General features: G+C 42.5%; 1 protein-coding gene across 1 annotated transcript in view; it reads right to left on the bottom strand.

Moving 5' to 3' along the window:
• LOC146524126 (uncharacterized) overlaps positions 1–26,867 on the bottom strand; it is a 49,096-nt gene that overhangs the window by 7,825 nt on the left and 14,404 nt on the right. Inside the window, exons 3-4 of the mRNA XM_085134982.1 lie at positions 4,579–4,686; positions 4,123–4,208 (exon numbers count right to left, since the gene is read on the bottom strand). Of these exons, the coding sequence (XP_084991108.1) occupies positions 4,123–4,208; positions 4,579–4,686 (194 nt within the window). The remainder of the gene's footprint in view (positions 1–4,122; positions 4,209–4,578; positions 4,687–26,867) is intronic.

Below are 26,867 nucleotides of genomic sequence, written 5' to 3'. Positions count from 1 at the left end.
CCAGAATTTTGTAATCGGATTGCACCAAGGGCACCAGGAAATGAATGTAATATAAAACAAAAACATGTGGAGGACACTGCCTGGAGTCGAGCCTGGTTTAGAGAAGGCTTCAGAGGGAACTAGTGGCAGCTGGAGGCTATGGTGCAGTGGCTTGTAAAGGCGTAAGGATGAGTTTATGTTAAAATAGAATATGGAGATGGGTTTGCCTGACTGGTTAGTTGACTTAATCTGAGTAAGGTACTTCTACTGAGTAGATTTTATAAACAAACGAAGGTGACAGTAAGACGTTCCAGAGGTTTTGGCTGCATTCTGATAAATTTGGCCACGTGCTACTCGATACTGCCCTGTTGTGAGGAAGAAAATGGTTTGATTTGAAACGATGTACAACCAGTGTACAACCCAGCTCCTGAAGAATTTTAATAGACCTCACTGGAGCACTGAGGTGTGTCGGAAAGTTGAGTTCAGTGAGGAAGATCCCAGTTGTGAGTCACAGACCTACTGAAGGAAAAGGCAAGTTTATTTATATAGCACAATTCAACAGCAAGGTGATTCAAAGTGCTTTACAGAGACATTAAAAAACAAACAAAAAGCATAATTTAAAATGAAAAAAAAGGAACCGTAGATAATCTGTATTTAAAATGTAAGTTTTGAAAAAGTAAGTAAAACAGTGCGGATTTGGTGCTTTATTCAAATGCAGCTGAGAACAGGTGAGTCTTCAACCTGAGTCTTTCAGCTGATCTGAGGCTTTGTTCCAGATATAAGGAGCATAAAAGCTGAATGCAGCATCTCCATGTTTGATTCTGACTCTGGGAAGTGATACAAAACCAGATCCAGATGACCTGAGGGATCTGGAAGGTTCATACTGGGTCAGGAGGTCACTGATGTATTTTGGTCCTAAACCATTCAGAGCTTTATAGACCAGCATCAGAACTTTAAAGTCTATCCTCTGACGGACAGGCAGCCAGTGTAAAGACCTCAGAGCTGGACTGACTCGAGCAGCAGAGCTCTGAATGAGCTGTAGATGTCTGATTGATTTTTTAGGTAGACCTGTAAAGATGCTGTTACAGTAATCAAGCCTACTAAAGATGGATGCGTGGACTAGTTTTTCCAGGTCCTGTTGAGACTAGGCAAAAACGTAACAATAAATCATATTAAATAAGAATGTTTAAAAGAAAGAAATAGTGTGTTGATTAGAGGTTACTACAGTGATCCAGGGCAAAAACAGGCAACCTCATGAATAAGAAAAACAAGTTTAACATACTTTGCTAGCCCATTAATCTTGTTTTATAGTACACCTCCATGGATATACTGAGATGCAAATAACAAAGGTTATCTTACAGCCTACAGAGCCCTCATGAAAACAAACAAAGTTACAGACACAGAGCCTATCAGAGTGCATGTTTTGGACATGAGCCAGTTAGCTAAATGTCTCCATCTTCACAAAAACGAAACAAACAAAGAAAAAACAAGCTACTGTTTTTATGAGCCTATTTCTTCCTCAAGCTTTAATGTTTATTCAGTTCTCAGGTCTGCACTGTCTTCTTAAACCTACTCCTACTACCATCACCATCACTACCTGAGAAGTGGAGCTAAATACATTTGACCTTGGTAGACCGGTGGGGGCCACCCAGCGGGAGGCCAGTGCTGGCATCTTCAGTCCCTGGCTTGGAGCCAGCACTGATGGTGGTGGGAGATTTGGCAGCAATGATGGTCTTTGGGTGAAGATCACTATGGTTCATTCAAATAAGAGAGGAGGCTGCCAAGAGATGGGAGCAGAGACCTGGACTGTTTATCCGGGGCCCAACACAAGTATCCCAAACAAAAGACACAGACTTGGTTACACACATGAATTTAACAGATGTAAAAAGAAACACACACACACAAACACACACACACACACACACACAAAACATAGAATTGTTGGTCTATACTTAGTTTACAACTACAGGGTGGGCCATTTCTATGGATACAGCGTAACAACATGGGAATGGTTGGTGATATTAAAGTCCTGTTTGTGGCACATTAGTATATGTGAGGGGGCAAACTCCTCAAGATGGGTGGTGACCATGGTGGCCATTTATAAGTCAGCCATCTTGGATACAACTTTTGTTTTTTCAATAGGAAAAGGGCCATGTGACACATCAAACTTATTGGTAATGTCACAAGAAAAACAATGGTGTGCTTGGTTTCAACGTAACTTTATTCTTTCATGAGTTATTTACAAGTTTCTGACCACTTATAAAATGTGTTCAATGTGCTGCCCATTGTGTTGGATTGTCAATGCAACCCTCTTCTCCCACTCTTCACACACTGATAGCAACACCGCAGGAGAAATGCCAGCACAGGCATCCAGTATCCGTAGTTTCAGGTGCTGCACATCTCGTATCTTCACACCATAGACAATTGCCTTCAGATGACCCCAAAGATAAAAGTCTAAGGGGGTCAGATCGGGAGACCTTGGGGGCCATTCAACTGGCCCATGATGACCAATCCACTTTCCAGGAAACTGTTCATCTAGGAATGCTCGGACCTGGCACCCATAATGTGGTGGTGCAGCATCTTGCTGGAAAAACTCAGGGAACGTGGCAGCTTCAGTACATAAAGAGGGAAACACATCATCATGTAGCAATTTCAAATATCCAGTGGCCTTGAGGTTTCCATTGATGAAGAATGGACCCACTATCGTTGTACCCCATATACCACACCAAACCATCACTTTTGTTGGTCCAACAGTCTTGGAGGGATCCATCCAATGTGGGTTAGTGTCAGACCAATAGCGGTGGTTTTGTTTGTTAACTTCACCATTCACATAAAAGTTTGCCTCATCACTGAACAAAATCTTCTGCGTGAACTGAGGGTCCTGCTCCAATTTTTGTTTTGCCCATTCTGCAAATTCTGTGCCGATCTGGGTCATCCTCATTGAGATGCTGCAGTAGCTGGAGTTTGTAAGGGTGCCATTTGTGAGTAGCTAATATCCGCCGAAGGGATGTTCTACTAATGCCACTCTCCAGTGACATGCGGCGAGTGCTACGCTGTGGGCTCTTGCTGAATGAAGCTAGGACAGCCACTGATGTTTCTTCATTAGTGACAGTTTTCTTGCGTCCACATTTTGGCAAATCCAACACTGAACTAGTTTCACGAAACTTAGCAAGCAGTTTGCTAACTGTAGCATGGGAGATGGGTGGTCTCGTAGGGTGTCTTGCATTGAAATCTGCTGCAATGACCCGGTTACTGCATTCACCAGATATCAACACAATTTCGATCCGCTCCTCACGTGTTAACCTCTTCGACATGTCAATGGCTGTGAACAAAGAGAAACTTGTAAATAACTCATGAAAGAATAAAGTTACGTTGAAACCAAGCACACCATTGTTTTTCTTGTGACATTACCAATAAGTTTGATGTGTCACATGACCCTCTTCCTATTGAAAAAACAAAAGTTGTATCCAAGATGGCCGACTTCTAAATGGCCACCATGGTCACCACCTTGGAGCACATCATTTTTGCTGGGAAAAGATGGCCACTCAGCCTACACACGTTCCCGTGGACAGCACATAATTTAATCGAAAACAGAGGTGAGGACAGGGGCTGAGTAAAAATGCGACATTCAATCAGAAACACAAAGTGACCATGCACAGGAAGACTGGCAGCAAGTTAAACAGTCCAAAGAAGAGAGCAGCAACAGGGCAGACTCCATAAAGATATGTCCAAAACAACCTTATGAAAAATGTCAAACACTCACTTTGAATGCTCATCTCTGTACTGACTTCCTTGTAGTCAGCCTGGAATCCACAGCCACGGCACTCTCTCTCCTTTCTCCACATTGCACAATAGCTTTCTCTAAAAGTCCTGACCCCCCTCCCTCACCTGTCACTTTCACTCACGACCAGGTTCACAGACAAATGAGGAGACTCAACTCAGGCACGTCTGCTGGACCATACAGGGTGAGTCTTGCTTCTTTTAGGCCTGTGTCCTCCAGCTTTGTGGAGTCTTTCATAAACTGTTCATGATGAGTCTTAGTCTGCAGAGGGTCCCAGTGCTGTGGAAGACATCATACCTCGTTCCTGTACCGAAGACGTCACATCCCAGTGGTCCCTAGGATTACAAACCTGTGGCACTGACCTTCTGTGTCATGAAGACCCAGGAGACCCAAAGTCTCAGTTTCAGCTGTGAAGAGAAACTTGGAGCTCCAGGTTTGACAGGATGAGCTGCAGCAAGAAAGCCAGACGTCAGAATAAGACACAGAGGCTCGTCTGGGCCATGAAACACTGACACTGGACTACTGAAGACTGGAAGAAGGTTTCATGGACGGATGGATCAACATTTGAAATCTTCACGCAGGATCTTTGTACGCCGTGGAGTAGGTGAAAGTTCCACAGTGTGTGGCATCAACGGTCAAACATGGAGGAGGAAGTGTGATGGTCTGGGGCTGTTTGCTGATCCAGGGTCAGTGACTGGTACAGAGACGCTCCCTGAACCAGAACAGCTACCACAGCATTCATGCAGCACCATGCAGGATCCTCTGGTATGCACCTAGTTGGTCAGGGCTTCATCCTACAGCAGGATAAAGACCCAAACAGTCCAAGCTGTGGCAGAACCACCTCAGGAACAAAGAACAAGATGGTGAGCTTGGAAACATGGAGGTCCAGCACAGTCTCCAGACTGAAACCATCGAGCTGGTTTGAACTGGACAGAAGAGTGAAAGCAAAGCAGCTACAAGGTCACATTCAAGGGAACTTCAGCTACAGATATGAGAGAAGATTTGATTTCTGTTGTAGAAAGAAGCCACGGCTGTGTTCAGCTGTTATATCACAGGGGCGACTTTGATGAGTCAGAATATATTTGGTCTATAATTTCTTCACCAATTGCGAGTCCATCCAGTCTTTTAAATTGCATCTTAAAACGTATTATTTCAGTCTGGCTTTTGATTCAAACTAGTTTGTTATTTCGTGGCTAGTTATGCTGTTTGTTTCTTCCTCTCTTTTTAACAGTTTTTTATTCTGTCTTATGCTTTTGCTCCGACTGACTGTGAAGCACTTTGGCTAACTTTGTTGTATTATTATGTGCTAAAGAAATAAATTTTGATTTGATTTGCGTATTTGTAATATGCTTTCATTTCAGAGTGCAATGAGAAATTAAACTGTATAATTTTCAATAAAAAACTGTAAGAATTGTGGTGTTCTAAAACTTTTGACCGGTAGTGTATGTTGTAGGATCTACCTTACAATATAAAGCACCTTGAGGTGACTGTTGTTGTGATTTGGCGCTGTAGTTATGATGAAAAGTTATGATGTGGGCAATCAGGAGTTCCATCAAGCTGGTGCTGGAGGTGTGGAGGCACTGACTGGAGAGGACAGAGCGTCCACTAGTGATCTGGAGAGACCACAAAAACCTCGCTAAAATAGAGTCCACCATCACAGAGGCCCAGTGAGCGGAACCGGACCCCCGAATCGCCTGTATGTTCACACCACTGTCCGAGGAAAAGTCATTCACTGGGTGCACTAAGTTCACACATGGCTCTGGAATTCGTCACTGGTCACTGCTACTCCGGTAACACCACTATCCTCATCATTATAGACCGTTTTTCCAAAGCAGCTCACTTTGTCTCTCTCCCTAAACTACCCACTGCCCGAGGAACTGCTCACATAATTACCAACCACGTTTTCCACTATCACACCATCCCGGAGGACATTGTGTCTGATAGAGGAAACCAGTAACATCTCGGGTCTGGAAGGAGTCTGTATGGAGCTGAGGGCCAGGCCAGTCTGTAGTGAGGATTTCACTGTCAAACCAATGGCCAAACAGAGAGAGCCACTCAGGACAGGAGGCTGCTCTTTATGTCTGCTAACCAGTTTCTTTGGAGCCCACAGCTTTCTTGGGTGGAGTACGCCCACAACTCCATGACTTCTGCAGCAACTAGTCTGTTCCTGTTCAAGGTTTTTCTTGGATATCTGCCACCACTCCTGCCCGCAGTTGGGGGAGACCACACAGTTCCCTCTGTCCAAGACCACCATCATTGGAGTAGCGCTCCTGAGGACCAAAGAAAAAAACAAATGCCTGGCAGATCGTCACAGGGTCCATCATACCAACCAGGTCAGAAAGTATGGTTGTCTAACAAGAACATTCCTTTGGGGACCGACTCTAAGACACTCCTTGCTTCATTGGTTCATATGAAGTCCTGGCATTGATAAAGTTTTCTGGATTGTTAAAACACTAACTCCAATTTGTAAAAATACTTTTGAACCTTTCTGTATTTGGCAACTATGCAGCAACATCTGTAAGCTAGTTTAGGCAGTCAGGGTGTGAGATTATTTACTTTTGGTTAAGAACATGAGACATGGTATATACCCCAATGTGTCAAAGAGCAGTGATTCCTTTTAACCCTTTAAAACCGGTCAGAGCAGGCACGCTCCGTTTTGCTCAACTACATTTAAATCCCGGTAGCACTGCAACCACGTAAGCTAGCGCAATAATTTTTTTTGCATATGAAACCGGAGAAGTTGTACTTACATCTTATGCCATCAGCTTGTCCTCGGTCACAGTTTCCTTCCACATATAGCTTTGCAAAAACTGCATAAAAAGCACTTGCAGGAACAAAAACATAATATTCCAGAAACACTTTTGCCGATCCGATCAGCTGTTTGTAACACTTCCTATGTCCATCAGCGCGAACTATCGCATGTCCGCCATGACCTGTCCGAAACCGGAAGTGACGTCATTTAGCGGAAATGTAGTTTTTGTTACCATCAGGGCCTCATGAGCCTATACTGGTGTTTTTAAAAGTTATGTTTGACTTTATGACTTTCTGTGTTGTTTCTGGGATGCTTAGGACTCATATTGCACTGCTGGAAATAGTTTATTTTGATGCATATGCTGCTTTTTTGCAAATTTGCACTATAATATTTATTTTCATTTTTCCTGCAGTATATAAAAATTGGTGTATTTCAAAAATAAAACTATGAAGACACTCAAAATAAATTTCCTGTGGTGGGAAACTATTTTGTGCAACTTTTTTGTATTTACAGTTTTGAGGGATAAGCCTCTTAAATTTCTCTAACTAGAAATATATGTTAAAAAACAAAAACGATTTTCAATGTTTTTGTAGTTTATTGCACTTTTTGGCAATTTATGTAATTACTATGCACTTAATGCAGACATATTATTACAATTTAGGCTGTAATGGTTGTATTGATGTATAGCAACTTGAAATGCTCCCAAAAATGGCTCCACAGCATGTAAAAATATAATATAAGCTCTGGCAGACTTGGTTCTATGGTAGGTCTTAAAGGGTTAAAAACCTACTGACAGCTGATTTTTTCTTTATGTAGGAAACATGCCCCCTTCCAGAAATCAGTGCAGGTTAAACATCTCCAAAATCAGACAAAAGAGGACACAGACCGGTTTATTAGTCTCTGAGATAATTATCTAAACACTTCTAAGAGAACACGGCTTCATAGGACAGCTCTGGAAGAAACTTCCTCCTGCTGTTACTTGTTCAATGAAGGGGAGCGGCAGTTTGCCAGACTAAAAACAGCCATTTGGAGCCACTTGCAGGGACAGCAGTAATGACGGCAGACATTGGCAGGGGGGCAGCGAGACTCATTAGAGTCATTAGTTTCAACTCATTTCTGTGTCAAGTCTCCTTTGTCATGCAGGCTAAAAGGGGGTGTTGCATCGTGTGTATGTGCATGGTTGTAGCTGGGGGTGGGGGGTGATTTGAGCATGGTGGGGAGGATGCAGTTCTGTAACAGCCATTAGCATCAGGGCCTGATGGATGTGGCTAGCTGGGGTGCCCCTGAAGCAGAATCTGCATGGTCAGCACCTCAGTTTTTTCTTCATCCTTCCTCGCTCCCTTTCTTTTCTCCCTCTCACTGGACGTTCAAAATTCATCCTCACACTCATACATGCATACTGGACTGCTGACAATGTTTTCCACATATTTTTATTATGATTATTTATGTGTGTAAGAAAAGGGCTTCTTGATATGAACTCATTACAAAAGGTCAAACAGAGTGAACTGGGAAATAATGTTAGATCATCTTTTCAGACTTCCACATTCCTCCACAAACCGTGGTTCTGTGGCTGTTAGCTGCCAGGATTTCTGCTATTACTTGTGTTAAGATCTCAGGGAGGCTTTTAAGCTCTTTCTCTCGGTCTCTCTTGGTGCAATCACACCAGCCAGTTTGAACTGATCAAAAGCAGCAAGCACTTCAGATTCAATCAGCCAAGTGAGGCTGAGACTAACTGATGTAGATCAGACCTAGAAAAACAAGTTTTATAGAGAGAAAATATGCCTGAGCACAAATCAACAGAATCTACTAAGAGAGGGTTACTTCCATAACTAACATAGCAATTCAAACATGTGATTTTACACCTACTGGATTTTGTTGTGGTACAAAGTTACTGTAGTGTGTCATAGCAATGAGACTGAAGTAATTACAAACAGTAATGAAGAGTGGGACAAAACAATGCAAGTTATTCTTTCACACACTGCGTGTGCGTTTTGTCACAGCGTGATGGTCAGTGTCTTACTGTCAAAGACTTAACTTCTTCACCCATTCACACACAAACACCTTTTTCTGTTCTTTTCCACACATTAGACTCCGTTAGAGTAATTTGTGTGTAACCAAGTGCAGAGCTGAGCTGCTGGCTGCCTTCTTTGTTTCTGTTAAACAACCAAGAGAAGAGAAAGACAGAGAGAAAAGAGGAATCACAAACTAGTGGGAGACTGGCTTCACAGCTATGCACACATCATGGGTAACTGAGGCTGCGTCCACACTAACACCTTTTCTCCTTTTCTCCGTCCACACTGAGACGGCGTTTTGAAAACGCTCTCCAAAGTGGATACATTTGAAAACGCTGTTTTCGCGACACAGTGTGGACAACGAACCCAGAGCCTTTTCAAAAACGATGACGCATTGTAGTCATGTGATGCATCATGTGACCAATCATACTAAGATAGCGGCGGGCGTTATGCAGCAGTTGTTTTGTTTGACAGCCCTGTTAAAGATTAATATTAATGTGAACATGCTCCAGAAAGCCTCTCTTCTTACTGATTGTTGAAACTGGGATGAAATGGGATCTGTGGTTATAAAGATCAAGGCTAAGACAAGACTTTCTATAAGACTCATTCAGCCTGTCAGCAGTGTTAACAAGATCAGATCACCCGGTCCGTTGGGAACAAACAGGCATCAGTTTCCAGTTTGGATTCAGGAGACAGACACTATCTCTACTTTCAAGATTAGGCTTCAAACTTTCCTTTTTGCTAAAGCATATAGTTAGGGCTGGACCAGGTGACCCTGAATCCTCCCTTAGTTATGCTGCAATAGATGTAGGCTGCCGGGGGATTCCCATGATGCATTGAGTTTTTCCTTTCCAGTCACCTTTCTCACTCACTATGTGTTAACAGACCTCTCTGCATTGAATCATATCTGTTATTAACCTCTGTCTCTCTTCCACAGCATGTCTTTATCCTGTCTTCCTTCTCTCACCCCAACCAATCACAGCAGATGGCCCCGCCCCTCCCTGAGCCTGGTTCTGCTGGAGGTTTCTTCCTGTTAAAAGGGAGTTTTTCCTTCCCACTGTCACCAAAGTGCTGCTCATAGGGGGTCATATGATTGTTGGTTTTTCTCTGTATCTATGAAGCGCCTTGAGGCGACTGTTGTTGTGATTTGGCGCTATATAAATAAAATTGAATTGAATTGAATTGAGACTCTACTTTGATGATTTTTTTTCTTTGCGTGCATTCTTAGATTTCAGTATCTAACCCATGATTTGTTTTGCATTAAGAAACACACTGTGTATTTCGTTATAGGGTAACTCTGATTTCTCTGAACCAGTGATGGGAATAACGGCGTTACTTTTTTCAGAGTTGGGGAATGGAATAGGAAATGCATAATCATGATTAAGGAACTGACCTCCCAGCCCGTTGTTCCTTCGGTGGGCTGGTTTCAGTCATTATGCAAATGTCCTGTTTGTAAGCTCGGGTAAACCTGCAGTCAGCTGAGACTGAAGACGTCACCTGGATGATGACGAAACGTTTCTCCCACTGAAATCGTCCAGATGAACAGAATCAACTTTTGGAGAGAAAGCCAAAAACACATCCACTTATGCCTATAAATTTAACAAGACAAAGGTTTTGGTCTACCTCCAAATTCAAGATGCTGAGGCAAAGAGAGGAAAAGCAGCTTCCTATGTATGCTGCTACATTTAACCCCACCTGACCCTGAGACTTACTGCTGCATCAATTAAACCAATTGCTTTTCTCAGTTCTTCTTGCACTCATATATCCCATTAACATTTAGTCAGATTGAGACCACGATGATTTAGGTCAGAGTTGTAAAGTGTGCCACATTCAAAATAAAGGATAACACAAAACAGCATGAAGGGCTAAATGCAGCTGTGCTTTTGTTTGGCCTCTGCGTGGACTGTGGCGCTCTGTCAGTGGGTAGCAGTGCTTAGCAGACACTATATCACAAAGTGAAACGCACACTTACCCCGGGCATCCTGACTTATTTGCACCTTTAAGTATGTTAGAAATAGACACATATACACATCGTTTTTAAATAATAATATATGTGTCACTTTGAGAGTCATTTGAATTACAGGAGACAGTTTGACCAAGTCTGTTTTCAGAGTTTTCAGTGAAGTCAGTGCGAGCATGTCCTTTGATTTCAGCCAGGTGTCATCCACACACCTGAACCGATGACTCGCCGGTGTTTCAAGATGAGATAACAAAGCTAGCATTTGCTAGCAAAGCTAAAAGCCAAAGCCAGTAGACCTGCTATGCCATCACCTTTTCTGTCTATTGTTCATAATCTGGATAATAAAACATGCATCTCATGCTTACACAGTCTCAGCTGCAGTAGAACTGTTGTGTTATTGTGCTGACAGAGTCCAGCTCAACAACAACGACACACTCAGGTGGACTTTCTTCTGCTGAGAACCAGCCGGTGGGGAAAACACGAGGAGGGGGACATCCGTGTGAGCGAAGGCTGGTGCTGGTTTGGCTGGCTGCTGTTTATGTCCCCCTGCATGCTAATGTTGCCTTAAAGGAGCTACATGACACCATCAGCTTGGAGGCTCTGGATGCAATTGCCAGTGATTTAAAGCATGTTCATCTCCAAGACACACTCCCCATGTTCCATCAGTACGTAACCGTTGGGGTGACAGTGTAGCTGAAAGTGTCCACAAACAGACAAGTGACATACCTTGGCTCCTCTGATCACACCTGAATGAATCCAGAAGTGTGCTCCCTCCTGAGGGTGTAGGATGCTGCATCCAGAGTTGGAGATGTAGCCCAACAATGCCTGATAGTGGGCATAAAGAGAGCCTCGGAGCATGTGGAGGAGCATTAAATACAATGTCCTTTGGACCCATTACTACCTGATGCAACAGACATCCAACACAATCTCCAGGGTCACGCCCTCGCTGCATCCGCTCTGTGCTGTGACCCCGTACCTACCACAAGGCAACTAGTTAACCAGGACCAGAGAACTGTTTTATGTAAATACGTTCATTTTATTGATATCTTAATGACCACAAAGAAGCAAAGGTAATGTTTCTGGACATGTCAGCAACTTTGTTTGTTTGTTGTGTACCCTGATATAAGCTTTAACATAAAAAACCTATTGCAATAAAAGTGTCATAAGCACATCCTCATAGTACTGGAAAGCCTGAATATGGCCACGGAGTTTGAGCCTGTTATCTATTTAATGTTAACATTGTGTAAGAACTGCAAGAATTAATTTAGGAGAGAATTGCTCTTAACGAATCTGTTTTTACATCCAGTTGATATTGGTAGAAACAACTACAGTCACTCACAAAGTTGAGTCAAAGCTCTCTGATATTCATTCAGTGCAGAGGGAAGTTTCGCTCCGTCTCATCCTGAATGCATAAATCATCTGTTGGTGTCAAACCTTTGGCTCGATGTCATGACATGCTGGCCTCGTCTCCTCTTTTCACCGATGAAGTGTGTAATGATGAAGGTTGCTTCCTGCATGATTCATTATTTTATCCACATCACTGAGTTCTCTCAGCAGTTCATTTGTAGCAGAGTGCAGAGTGCTGGGAACACTGGGACACTAACTCTGCTGGGTGTCACAAGACTCATTTGCCCCTAATGCACCCATATGCCACGCTTAATGCATGCTTTTTGTAAAAGCATTAGTAATATGTACATGTGTACGTGTGTGTATTTTGTATGTATTTTGTGATATGCTCTAATATCACCAAAATATGTGATGCACATTCATGCAGCCATGATGACAAAGAGGGAGTCACTCATAATGATTAGGTCAATCGAAGACATACTGTTTACATATAAGGTAATATTTCAAGTTAATGCAGAATATTCTTGGTTATTCTCCCCAAAGCAGCGGCTTTCTGGGAGTGGCTAACGTTCATTTTAACCCTCTCAGGCTCAAATTAAGTTTTTGTTGCTAATGCACAAAAGAATACCTGCAGTGGTGCTTCTGAGTAAAAAATAAAATATGTCTGTGGGGTAATCAGGTTGTTAGCTTTTAACTCTGCAACGCCTGCCTTGAGAGGGTTAAAGCAACCTTGCTTTATAACATTAACATTAACAATTAGCTTTGTGTGTTTCATTCTAGCTCCATCGTGTTCCCAGTCCAGTCCACAGATTAGGCCGTGCGTTTTTTGGATGTTACTCAAAATGATTACATCAGCTGTACTCACAGCCACAGACTGGCTGACTAACAGTCCAGTTTAAACATTGTACTGGAAACCTCCCAATTTAGGTTTTTTAACTTGTGATTCACAAGACAGACAACAAAAACTCACGAGTGAGTGAAAATGGAAGTAATCAAGTCAAAAACACTTCTGTGGTTGGAAAGTTTGCTGCTCGTTCATTTAATTGTGCTGCCGCCACAGTTAACGAGATGTTAACGGCCCTGTGAGTGGGCACAGAGCTGCTACCAACGTCTGTAGACCAGTAACTGATCATTTAATGGACTGAGAGCATTCAGAACATAATCGTTTGTTGATTATGAATCACCTTTGTCACTGACAGCATCGTGTTCAGTGGTAAACACAGGCTGGACTGGCTGCAACATTTCACTCAACTTGACCTTCACATAAGAAGCAGAAATGATCTCTGGTGTTTACAATCAGCCACGTCTGTAACAGCAGAAAACATCCTCCTTCTTTCTACTCGCTTTTTTTAAATGATTTTTTATTGTAACTTTTTATTTATTGTTTTAATTTAATTTTTCTGGATAACTGTCCTTTAAAAGATGCAAAAAGTATTTTAAAATATTCTTTTAAAAAGACATTTAGGTTAAATGCTCGAGTTATCTCTATATGTTCTTTTGTTGTTTACCTGTATTCTTATTGTACATGTACAGTTGTGTGTGTACCTACAATATAAAATGAGTCTTTAGTCTAATGATCATTCATAAACTCTTTACAGCAACTTCAGCTTGAAAAATTACTCGAAACTTTGTCGGATTTCACATTTTATTTATGTGCAGCTGTGACGTGATGCCGGGGTCACATGAGATGTATATTTATATTTATATATATATATATATATATATATATATATATATATATATATATATATATATATTTATATATATATATATTTATATATATTTATATACTTATATTTAGAGCTGGACCCGCATATTGTTATCAGTTAATTTAATCTTGCTATGGAAGCTATTGCTAATTAATTGTTATTGTATATATTCCATTAATGATATATTCTGTTAGTCACTGTATAAATGTTTCTCATACTTTTTAACCTTCTGTTTTCTGAGTGCTGCATTTTCATTTCTCACTTTGTGACAGACGACAAATGCATCCCAGTATTTATGGCACGCAGACTGGGATCAAACCACCAACCTTCCCATTAGTAGACAACCAGTCTACCTCCTGAGCTACAGCCACCTCTTGGAATAGTTGCTGCCACCACCAAGATCTGCACCTGCAGCAGCTCCACCGGGGCTCCATGCCAGTCACTAAGCCCCTCCTACTTGTTAATGCCAGCGACGGTCAGCTATGGACCTGAAGCTGCATTTTCATGGTCCCTCTGTTTGTATCAACCAACACTGTTTCTGGGGTTTGATAGCACACACACACACACACGCACACACACACACACACACACACACACACGCACACACACACACACACACACACACACACGCACACACACACACACACGCACACACACACGCACACACACACGCACACACACACACACACACACACACACACTATTCTGGTACAGGAATAACATCCAGACTCTCACCACAGACATGATCTTTGCAACTTCCTTCTATTTTTCTGCCTTTAAGTATTTTTTCATGTTGTTATATTATCCCAGTGGAGTCCTGTGATAAAAGAGAAATGAATAAATAAATTGAATTGAATAATTTCTCTTTTACTAGATAATGAGAACCTGTGAACCTGAACTGTGCCCGTTTTCAGTTGCTCCTGTTTTTACAACAGAAGTTTGTCTACAAGAAGCTAAACATCTTCAAGCGTCTGCAACACCAGAATGACGCCATGTTCAGCATGACTCAGGTTTAAGGCAGGTGTCCAAATATGGGGCTAAAATCAACCTGACTGCAGCCCAGCCCACTGCACGTCTGTGGAAAATGTGAAAAATAAATATGAGATTTTACAGCAAAGGTGAGGAGATTACAGTTTGATTACAGTCTTATTGATGACAGCCTCCCCACAGCCTTTCATAACACACCAAAGTTAGAGAAATGTTGATTGTAGACAGTGAAGAAAAACATTTTCGTTCATTTCATTGTTTATCTATTGTGTCCACAGTAAGATAAAAAAACACAAATAAAGAAATGAAGCTGTTTGTAAATTAACAAAAACAAACAAAAACAATATAAATGAAATTAATTCACACATGTGATTCAGCCACGGTGTTTCATGAGCCGATGTTACAGCTGCTGTTAAATAAAGAGTGTAAAGGTTGTTACAGCATCAGGTGCAGCGTCTCACTCCCACTGCTCTCAGCTAAAGGCCAACAGCTCACAACAACTGAAATAAAACACATGCTGTATTTGCATAAAACTACAAACACACAACGTCTCCTTTGCTTTTCTAACACAAAATAAAACTAATGGTACATGGATAGGTTCTTATATCCACTCTTTATTAGGCAGTTGACAATCCTCTAATCTGAGCTGCTGACCAGCAACAAAGAGAAAACGGCTTTCAAAGGCTTCTCACTGCTACTCAGCTGCTGCAATATTCACAACAATGACAAAAAGTCTATTTGCAAAACACTTTCATCCAACAAAAGAAAGATTCCTAACTCACAGCGCTGCAGGATTTTCACACGGACACTCAAAAGTGACACAGCTGTGAGGCTCAGAGGTACAGAGAGGCTGCTGGACATCCAATTATCCAATCCACGCTGAGGAATTCATTCAAAGCCACCTCTCAACATCACACACACACACACACACACCTAAACATCACATTTCTCCAATAAAAGAAATGTTTGATTCATGACATCATAGAGCAACACACATGTCATTTTTACATAATAAGGAAAATAGAAAATGTCCTTTTAGAGACGACAGCGTTCAGTCCAGCGTGTGCTTTAACAACACTTCAGCACCTTTGCGAGGACGACATGAAATGCTAATTTCCATCATGGAGCCCTGCTCTCAGAACTGCCATTGGCTCTGTCTGTGAAGCTGGAGTCAAGAAAAAGCTTAAAAATAAGGTTTTAAAAACATTTAGTGCTTCTTCTGTCAGTGTGGAACGTGACATCATGTGGTTGGTTGCGGCGGATAAACTTTAGTTTCTGTTAGCTGACTAGAGACAGAATCAATAATCCAGAGGAAAATAAGGACACTACAACTAACACTCACTTTTGAGCTGCCCGTGGCTGCAACAATGAGTTTTATGTTAAAGTGCTGTCCACTTTCACTGTCTTTAGCAGTAAGTGGCTCCTCATTGTTTGGCTAGCTGCACTCAAGCAAGAAAATCAATCTGTCAGCCGTAAAGTTTGGATTTGTAAAGTCCTTTATAAATGAGAACTGCTTGGAGGAGAGCCTGTTTGAGTCAGGTGACAGGTTGCTCACCGGACCAACAAGCTGCAGAAACCGAGTTTCCTACGGCGTCTCAGTTGGATTCAGGACTTTGACTTGGTCACTCCAAAGTCTTCATGTTGTGTTTTTAAAGCATCACAGGTGGACGTGCTGGTGTGGTTTGGATCCTGCTGCAGAACCCAAATGTGTTTCAGGTCACGAACAGAAAGCCAGACAGGATGTTTCATTTCCTCAGCAGGTCCTTCAGGTCCTGAGGCAGCGACACAGCCGTCACACTGCTGCCACCATGTTCACTGTTGGTATGATGCTCCTGCTTTGTCTCATCAGCCCTCAGAGTATTTTCCTGAATGTTTTGGGGATCATCGAGACGTATTCTTGCAAAACGGAGTCACTTTATGTTCCTTTTGCTCAGCAGTGGTTTTCCTCTTTGAGCTCTGCTACAGAGGCCATGTTTGCCCAGTCGTTTTCTCTCTGCTGAAGTCTCACAGCTTCATGGATCCTCAGCACTGAGAGATCTCAGATACTTTGTTCCTGAATGTCTTTGGATCGCAGCATTTTTGAGGATCTTTGGTCTACTCCACTTTGTCAGGCAGGTCGTATTTAAGTGGTTTCTTGATTGAGACCACACGAGGGAGTAATCAGGTTAGAAAAACTGAACTCAGCTTTCCAACGATGGGAAACATCACAGTTCATTTGTGTTATAACAGGAGAATCGCTTTTTCCACAGGGCCATATTTTCCCCTTAATAACAAACACCTTCATTTAGAAACTGCATCGTGTGCTTGCTTGTGTTTTCTTTGTGTTATATTTACATTTTTTTTATCTGAAAATGTAAACAAATAAACTTTTTTCTTTCTTTTTTCAGCGGATTGTATATTTGTATATTTGTACATTTATTTACTTTTTCTGTAACTACTGTTCATAGTGCTGCAGAAACTGTGCACCTCTCCCTTCTACGTGTTTGCACTGAGTAAAGGGCAAAAACAACACTTTAGCTGTTAATTACAAAAACCACACATACTATGAACCAGGGTCACCAACCTGTTTGAAAGTGAGAGCTGCTTCGGTACTGATTAATGTGAAGGGCTACCAGTTTGACACACACTTCTCAAATAACAAATTTCCTCAATTTAACTTAATTATGTGTTATCATTAATAATTAATGATATTCATCTATGTAAAGACACTAATTATGTTAATGATTCTTCACCATAATTATAAAGAATGCAAGTAGGAAACAGATCAATATCAATATGCAACACTTTATTTCTATAAAGCTCTGCACGTATTTACATTTTGAAGTGATTACTTCCACAACATTTTCACTTCCCACTAACAAATGTTAACAAATCATGCACTGTTACATACATTATTTTGTGTGTATGTAACATACAAAAATCAACGTTCAAATTTTACAGAACTTTTCACCAAATTGGCAACATTTTAAAGCAAATTGTCACATGTTACACTTAACAAACACATTTGTTTTTCAATAATTAAATTCAACTTGACATGACTGTAATGTTGCCACTGAGAACATCTAATGTGGCTTTCTTTGTCTGTTAGTGGAAACCTGGCATTTCCTGCTGTTCACCAGTGTGTTGTAATCTGGGGTATAACTGGACACTGCAGCTCTCAGTCTTGCAGATGTGCATCAGAGAGGCGTGTCCTGTGCTTGTTCTTGATAAAGTTCATGTCAGAAAAGGCTGATTCACAAAGACAGGTTGAACCAAACAGGCTGGCAACCTTCACAGCTGCTGTGCATACACCACTGTACTTTTCTGTGTCAACAAGGCACCAAAAGTTTGGCTTTGAGGTGGACGTCATTTTGCTGTGTTACAATTTCGATTTCCACCTGTCCAACATCCAAGCTGAACATTGAACTTAGTTGCTCAGCAATGCATGTTGTGTCCACATTCATGAAAGGATTGGAAACGAATGAGACACATGGCTCAAGCTGATCAAGGTCACAAAACCTGTTCTCAAACTCTTGACCAAGTCGGTTTATGACTTGAGAGTACTTTTCTGCAACTTTGTCAAAAGTCTCAGATGCAGAAGCGTTGTCTTTCAGCCCCATCTGCACAGAGGGAAAGTGCATTTCTCTGTACATGCACAGAGAAGATGCTCATCTGGGCTTTAAATCCATTTAAAGCACTTATCATGTCAGCAACAGTCTTACCTTTGCCTTGCAGCTTACAGTTGAAATGGTTCAGTTTCCCAGTAATGTCTGTTAGAAATGCAAGGTCAAGTGTCCACTCAGTGTCCTCCAGCAGAGATGTGTCTTCCCCTTTGGATTGCATGAACTCCCTGATTTCACCCAAAAGTGACAAAAAACAAAGCAAAATCTGCCCCTGCTGAGCCACCGGGTTTAGTAGCAGGTCACCACAGTCAGCTGACAGCTCCTCCAACAGCACCTTGAATGTTCGGTGCTGTTTAGCTCTGGAGCGGATGCTGTTTATGATCTTCACGATGGGAGTCATGATGTGCTCGATCAACTTTTCATGTAACGCCTGTTGGTGATTGATGCAGTGGTAATGCATGAAGTTTGGGAACTCTGTGTCACCTTTACAGTGAGCGATGAATCCTGTAAGTCGGCCGATCATAGCAGGAGCCCCGTCGGTAGTCACTGATACCAGCTTTTCCAACGGTACCTTTTTCTTCGCGAAAAACTCCCAGAGGTCAACTCCCTTCGTCGTTGTCTTTAGCGGCAGTAGTGTCAGAAGTTCTTCTTTTGTGGAGAAACCATCAAACACATCTGGATAAAGACCATCAGCTGAGCTGTACTGCTGCTGTCCACAGACTCGTCACACTGGATGCTAAACCAACTGCACTTTGCCGGATGCTGATCCAACTGATCGGCCAAGTTCCCGGACATAGCCGACACTCTTCTAACAACTGTAGTTGCCCCCAGCTGGACGTCGGAGAGAGTGGTGATTACATCGTTTCCATGTTTCTCGTCTTTAAGCACAGTTTTTGCAGTTATCATCATTGCTTCTTTGAAAACCTCCCCGTCTAAAAATGCCTTCTTTTTCTTAGTCATGAAATGTGTAGCTCTAAACGAGGCTTCGGTTGCTTTTTGGGAGTTTTTCACTGGTCTCGTGAAAAAAGCTGTTTGTTCAAACCTGCCTTTAACTCGCTCGCAGTGTGCTGCCCTTTGGGTAGTTAGCATGGTAGCTTGTGTGACACGTTCGGAAATGTCTCTCCACGTGTGTTGTGCCGCTTTGCCGTTGCCACAGTTGCGACACACACATGAATCTTTCACAGTGGTACAAAAGAACTCTTCCACCCATTCACTGTGAAAATTATATGTTTTCTTCCTTTTTTCCACCGTGTTTTCCTCATCTCCTCACTTTTGCTGGTCTTCACGGCAACTGTTTCCGTGGAGACCAGCTAGCACTGATCTAATTTAATAATAAACATTTTTTTATGTATTATCTCTAACACATTGACACCAATGCAATTGTGATTAAAAAAAATAGCAAGAAAAAATAAAAATAGGAGCAGCTTACTGGTGAGTTGTTATGGTGAGCTATTTTTAGAACAGGCCCGCGGGCGACTCATGTGGTCCTTGCGAGTGACCTGGTGCCCGTGGGCAGTGTTGCCAACTCCTCAGTAAGGAAAATCACTATTGGCTGTCCTAAAAGTCGCTAGAAGTCGCTAAATGACGTCATCACCTAATTTGCATAATTGGTCATGCTAATGTAATTGTAATCTATGTTGTTGGAGAGAGAAATAACATCGTGGAAGAGACATAAAGTGAGTAAAAAACGTCCTAAATGCATTTAGAATTTATTTAGAACTACAAATTAAATTTATTTTAGCAATTATTGTTTTTGTAATGTCACAATTCCAACCCTGCTCCTTAATCCGGGCTTGGACCGGCAAAAGTGACCCGAAATAGGCACTCTGGTGGAGTTAATTTGTGTGTGTGTGTGTGTGTTTATAAGTAGTTTTAAACCTTGTGATCCACAAAACAGCATAAGAGTAAAAGAAGAACTGACTGCGTTACAGCACCCGCTGCTTGTTGAGAGTAAAAGCGATATGCGCTTTCACGTCTTTTTTTTAGGGGGTCTAGGGGGTCTGAAAACTCGCTAAATATAGCGACAAAGTCGCTAAGTTGGCAACACTGCCCATGGGCACCGTGTTGAACTGGTGATATAATATAATGATTATGACAAGTACGGCTCAACAAAGTAAAGACAAACAGTTCAATATGTCACCACTGTGATGAATAAGCACCACGTGCATGAGAGCAAACCAGAACAAATACCAGCAGCTCCAGTTAGCATCATGTTTCTAAAGTTCGTGCAGCAGACACATCATCACGGATCAGGTCTTTATGTTGGAGCTGGAGATCAGCCATGGCTTCTAACTGTAGTCATGAGAAATCATTTGCTTTTTAACCACAAATACAAAAATGTTTGAAGCACCTCACTCTAGCTAAACGGTGAAGGAGGAACAACAAGCAGGTCACAATTTCCTGCTTTGGATTCACAAACAAGGAAAGCAAATTATTTGCCAGCCTCTACTTTGATGCTCAGTCTGCTTTTTACTCCTTTAGTTTAAAGCTTCTTCAGATATATCCTGGTGGCATTGTGTGCTGCAGGGCTTGTTGGAAGCTGTCCACTCTAGCAGGAGGAATTGGCACTTGCCTGCTTTCCAAACTCCAAGCTCTCTGTGTTTTCATCAATCTGTCTCTCTGTCAGTACATCTCGGGGGAAATCGAGGCTCTTTGCTGACATACCTCTCTCTCTCTCTCTCTCACACTCACTCACACACACACACACACACACACACACACACACACACACTCACACACACACACACTTTCACCATCTTTTGCGATATCACTCTTGTTCTTTCCTCTCCTCCATCTATCACCCTCCTTTCTTCTCTTTGTCTCAGGGGTATTTGAGGCCAGAGCAGCTGCTGTCGCGTCAGGAGTCATCCACTGTGACAGGATGACGAGCAGCACGCAGGCTCAGACCTGCTGGACCAGTCCACAGGCTGCTAGCTACGCCGCGCACACACATGCAGTGTTATGGGGAAACAAACATGGTGAATATGCCTTTTTTATTCTGTCTGCAACCATCAAGTTTATTCTGCTCCACGATAAATAATAAATGCTAAGCTCTTCTTTCTGCCTCAGGGTCTTTTTATCTCTTTTCTGTTAGAACTAATAGAATAATTTTATTTTGGCCTTTTGGTTTAGGTTTTTAGAAACTGTGTTGGGCCTCATATATTTGCATGTTTTCTCTTTCTAAGAATGACATGTTCAGGCCGATCTCATCTTTGAGGAAAAATCTCGTGACTGGTTGTTAATGAAAACCAGTATAAACTTGCAAGTAAGACGTCAGCGCACATGCAGACAGCAAGTGGAGCACATGCTTGGCTTACAGACTTGTGATCTGCTGCTAGAGATATTAGAGATGCTAAACATCTGACAGTTGCTGTGATTTGGTGTTATATGAATGAAAATGAATTGAACTGAATTAGTGGATCAAGGTCTTCTTCCTCTTTTGTTGTTTGTACCCAGCTACAACGATATATTTCCTGTGGAGCTTATTTGCCGCCCTTAGTCAACAGAGGCATTCAGACAGATTGTGGCGTGTAAAGGCGTTGCACTGGCACTTTGTCCATCTCTGTATGACAGTGGAAGCACCTCCTGATTGCTGCTTTGTCATTTAACTGAAATCATCTTGATTTCTTGCACATATCAGTGTGTCCACTGTGCTCAGACATTCACACCATGAATGTGCAGACAAACAGTGTCCAGCAGCTGTGTGACGTTCTCATGTAAATATGGACCAAACTCTTTCCTTTCTGGATGGTGGTTATGTTTCCTGCCTATAGCAGGAGCTTCCACGTGATGCTGTGGCAGGGTAGTGAATGTCTAACAGCCTTCAGTCAGGCATTATAGGGGTGTCTTATCTATTAGCAGCTGGTTCCCTTGTGCTACCAGATGCTCGTGGAGCGCCGTTAGCTTCTTTAGCTAGTAGCTTTGAATCATGTCAGGGCCTGGTGCTGCCCAACTCTTCATGCGTGGATGTCTGCCACTGTGATGGTTACTGGAGCCTGCTCAGGGACATTGCTATGGCAGCTCCACTAACCACTGAGCATTGTTCTTATGTGTTGCTTCTCCCATATACTTTTCCAGAATTGCTCTGTCTCCAGCCTTGGTGAGGCTGTTCCCATATTGTTCCACTGAGAATTTGTCTTAGATGGTTCAGGATTCTCCTGGCGTTTATATGCTTGGCAGTTTCTAAGGCCTTAGGTATGAACAACTTGTTGTTCTTGTAAAAAATCCCACATCTTCTACTGACTGCATACATTTTGGAAAGTAAAAGCATAAAAAAGCAGCAATAAAATCAGGAATGTGCAAATGAGATTTGTTCCAAATGTAGTTTCTCACTGCATTTGTTCATGGGGCTTTCTCGTAGTGTCTCTGGACCTCTCAAGCTAACTCGAAGTGATCTGATGACAATGGTTACTGTATTGAAAGAGTCTCGAGGAGTGTGTGAGCCTTACTCGTTTGGGATCAGGCTATTTGCAGAAACCTCACCTGCTCACCCAACAATGAAAACTCCACCTGTGCAAACAGAAGTAGAAGAGGCAGAGTGTTCAGCAGAGCTTATAAAAGTGAGAGTGGCAGGTCTAGTGAGGGATGCATAAACAAGCTACAGACAGAGCTTTGAAGCTGACAGGGTCCACTCGGTAAATAGTAAAATAGTGAACAGACATGTCCTAGAATGACGATGAGGACAGTTACCCTGCTTCAGATGCAATCAGCAATGATAAAGCCTCGTCTCTCCCCCGACTTTCACCCAACGGTGTCTTCCTGCTGTTGGCAGAGAAAGATAACAGCAGAGGTGGAGAAGGGTGTGTGTTTGTGAGGGGAGAAGGAAGGACGGTTTTCTCATTAGCAGGTAGATAGGATATGGCAAAGGTGATATTTATCATAAGACATTTAAGGCTGACATACAACATCAAACACACAGACACATGGTGCTGTTTCTACTTTACTTATATCACTTTACACAGCTTGTGCCATTCGCCCATCGCACAGCTGTCTAATCTAACATTCACACGTGTGAACACATCAGGAGACACTCGGGTGAAGTGTCTCACCTATGAAGCAGACGGGGATAGAAACACCAACTCATTAGTGGATGCATGAGCCGCCCCACTGCGTGATCATTTACAATCTAATTCTGTTGTTCTATGTTGTTCTCAGTACTCTCACCAGTCTGAACTGAAAGCATGAAGCAACATTATCTGAATTACATGAATTATATTTTATAGATTAGGTTAATCTGAGAGTGTCACACCTAATCCTAATCTTTTAACAGGTTCTAGAAGGGAAGAAAAGGAAACAGCAGGTTTTTCTATTCTACGTCTCTGTGGCTATAATCATGTTTCACTCAGACAGTTAACATTTCCAGTGATTTATTACAGCACCAGGACATAGTTGTAGTTTACATCTCGGCTCCAAGCTTATTACTCCTGACACACAGCATGTGAGCAGCGGTGGTGGAGGGGTTGGAACATCAGACATGGCAAGTTTCAGTGGACCAGCAAACTTGGAGCTTGTGTTTGGCTGGGGCCGTCATATGGAGGAGAAAAGTGATTATTCTGGGGGCCCGTGATCGACAGGGGCCGTAGAAATAGCAGGACAGTCCATTAGTCACCATGAAAGAACGTTTGCTTCTCAGGGTACTTCGGAAAATATTTGTTTTTGGGAAAAAAGATTCAAATCCAGTCAGCCTCTGACTCCGCCTCCCTCCTGATTTCAAGATGTGGTTTGATCCAGATGTCAGCGCTGAGCACCAGAGCAGTGCAGCTGCAGGTCAAAGAGGCTGTAGCATGACAAAAGATGACAGCACAACATAGAAACTAAACTCCAAGTGCACATGAATTTGTTGTTGTTCGTCTTTGTAATAATGCATTATCATTATACCCCACGTGTTTCACAGGCTGACCAATGACGTGAAGCTGAAACAGATTAAAAACTACTGCAGGTGCAGCACAGAGACGTAGTTTAGCTGTAGTTTGTTAGAAAGTTGATATCCAAATGATTATTTAAGTTCTATTTTTATAAAAATGATCTGACATCTTTTTACAATCAGAATTTAAATGGATTTGGAACCAAAAACTTAATTTATATTTCATTTGTATTTCATATCAGGTCTTAATCAATGAAAAAAACCCAAATTATATCATTACCATTACAATATTAAAAAGTAGCAAATGGCTCACACGTCTCAGTCTGGCACAAAGTCATAAACTCTACAGTAGCAGAATATTGATCTGTATCTGCACAGGGTTTCCTGGCTGTCATGTTTGGCTGAGTGAGATATGACGTAGCTGTGAGGATGATGGTGTTTAGGATCCACAGAGGCAGAATCAAAACAAACTGATTATCAGGGTCACAGTTTGAACCACAGCTTTGGGCCTTTCCACTGTACTGTGCACTTTATGCTAAACAATGACAAAACAGTTCAGTACAGAATATTATATGTGCTCAGCGTGAACCACTCAGTGCAGCTTAAAGAAGCAGCACATGACGAGTTGATGAAAGGAAGTCTAACTGTGGGACGTCACCTCAGGGCCAGGACAGGTGAAATCACACCGGGAGCAGTGCACATGTGAGCGTGCTATAACTGAACCCATTATCCGAGGAAACATGAGCTCCGTACAGCAGAGAGATGGGTAACAATGATAAGAGGTGCAAAAGTCAGCCAATGCACAGCACACAGATCAACACCACTGGTGTGTGGGTATGTTCCTGAAAGCATCTGAAGACAACAGAAATCAGTAATTAAGTTAGATGCTATTAAAGAAATGTTTTCACCTGCAAAGGGACTGATTAACATAAATCATTTCATGGTGGAAGAGAGTGGAGGAGAGAGAGAACAGCCAGTGTTTCTACTGTTTAAACCAGTAACTGTGATGGTGTAGTAAATACTACCAACAGGGATAAACCACAGAACGAAGAACTTTCAATTCAATTCAATTTTATTTATATAGCAACAAATCACAACAAAAGTCGCCTCAAGGCGCCTCATAGATACAGAGGAAAACCCAACAATCATATGACCCCCTATGAGCAGCACTTTGGCGACAGTGGGAAGGAAAAACTCCCTTTTAACAGGAAGAAACCTCCAGCAGAACTAGGCTCAGGGAGGGGCGGGGCCATCTGCTGTAATTGGTTGGGGTGAGAACCAGCAGGAGAGTTTTGGACTTCATCAATAAAAACACTTCTTTTTTGTGTTTTTCTTAGAAATGAATGGAGCTACACACACACTTCAAGGTGTGATCCAAGCTCGGGGCATCTGTAATGTAAATGTCAGCTTCTTTCATCTAAAAAAGGATTGCAATAAGGAGCCTACCTCAATACCATCTCACCAAAAGATCACACCTGTCCTCTGCAGGCTCCCAAATCACTTCAGATTCCTCCTCTTTATCCTCACAGCCCTGTGTTAATGGCATCCAGGCTTGGTGACTCATCCACTCACGCCCCTGCTACATCACTTCTCACAAACACCGTCTGCACCAACAGGACGAATTACTGGGCCGCTCCCCCGTGTGTCTGAAACACATCGTCACAGGCATAGTCAGTACCCTGTGTGCCAGGCTGCAGAACATTTAAATGTCATTAATTACACATATACCAGCTCAGCCACCCTGCAAGGCTGTAGTTTTAATACTGTCCAACATCCAGTGTTTTCATGGCCAACTGAGAATCACCTCAAAGTCATTTATATTGCGCAGTAAACACCATGACGTTAGAGAGCAGGCTCCGACAATCAGATCAGCACTTTGTGATGTCTGGAAGGAACAACTCCTTTTTAACAGACGAGGCCTCAGGAACAGCCAGGAGCAGAGAGGGGAGGGGCCTGCAGCGGCCTGCAGCGGCCTGCAGCGGCCTGCAGTGGCCTGCAGCGGCCTGCAGCGGCCTGCAGTGGCCTGCAGCGGCCTGCAGCAGCGGCCTGCAGTGGCCTGCAGCAGCGGCGGCCTGCAGCGGCCTGCAGCGACCTGCAGCGGCCTGAAGCGGCCTGCAGCGGCCTGCCGCGGCCTGCATGACGGGTCGTGTTTTCAGGGTAAAGATGGGACATTTGCTTGAATTAGATATCAGCTGCATGTGTGTCAGTTCATTTCAGCTGCTGTATTTGTGCCTTTGTTTCATGTTGGCACATGTGTGTGATATGAATATGAGAAGCCAGAGCTGCATGGGTGCTAGCGTTTGTCTTTGAAGTCTGACGTTAACACTGTAACGGTTGAAATCTTGTTCAGTATTTGTGTCGTGTGCAGAGGCTGTGTTTTAGGCAGGATCTATTATCCCAGTGAATAATCATATTGGAGAGCTCAGGTGTCCCTCTGCCTCTGCCTGGTTAGCTCCTGGGCATCCTGCTCAGTCTCATGATTTGATTTTCTCCTCTCTTCCACTTGGCATCAATTTGCATTACTACTGGCAAGGCCTCACAAGGGTATCAATACTGATTGCCAGCCATAAATACAATGTAATGTTTCAAAGAGACAGACTTTGAATGAGACATTAGCAATATTTATGCCACTGCTGATCCCATAAGCTCCTTCTTTGGAGGTCACAAGAATGCAGAGTTATACATTATAATGAAACAAAAACTGAAGTGCTCGCCTCTAAAGTAGTGCTTTATTTGTCTGGCCCTGCAAAAACATTAAGTTAATAAGAATGACCAGAAACATAACGAGTGATACGGAAGCTAGAAGCTCCCTGCGCTGATGTCACGTGATGGTTGAACGGCACATTTCCTGGTGTGTTCTGCATGTGCACAGGTC

The sequence above is a fragment of the Neolamprologus multifasciatus genome, chromosome 2 (genome assembly GCF_963576455.1).
Source record: "Neolamprologus multifasciatus chromosome 2, fNeoMul1.2, whole genome shotgun sequence".
Classification (NCBI taxonomy): Eukaryota; Metazoa; Chordata; class Actinopteri; order Cichliformes; family Cichlidae; genus Neolamprologus; species Neolamprologus multifasciatus.
Note: the sequence above shows the minus strand (reverse complement) of the source record. Positions and strands in the feature narration are given on the sequence as shown.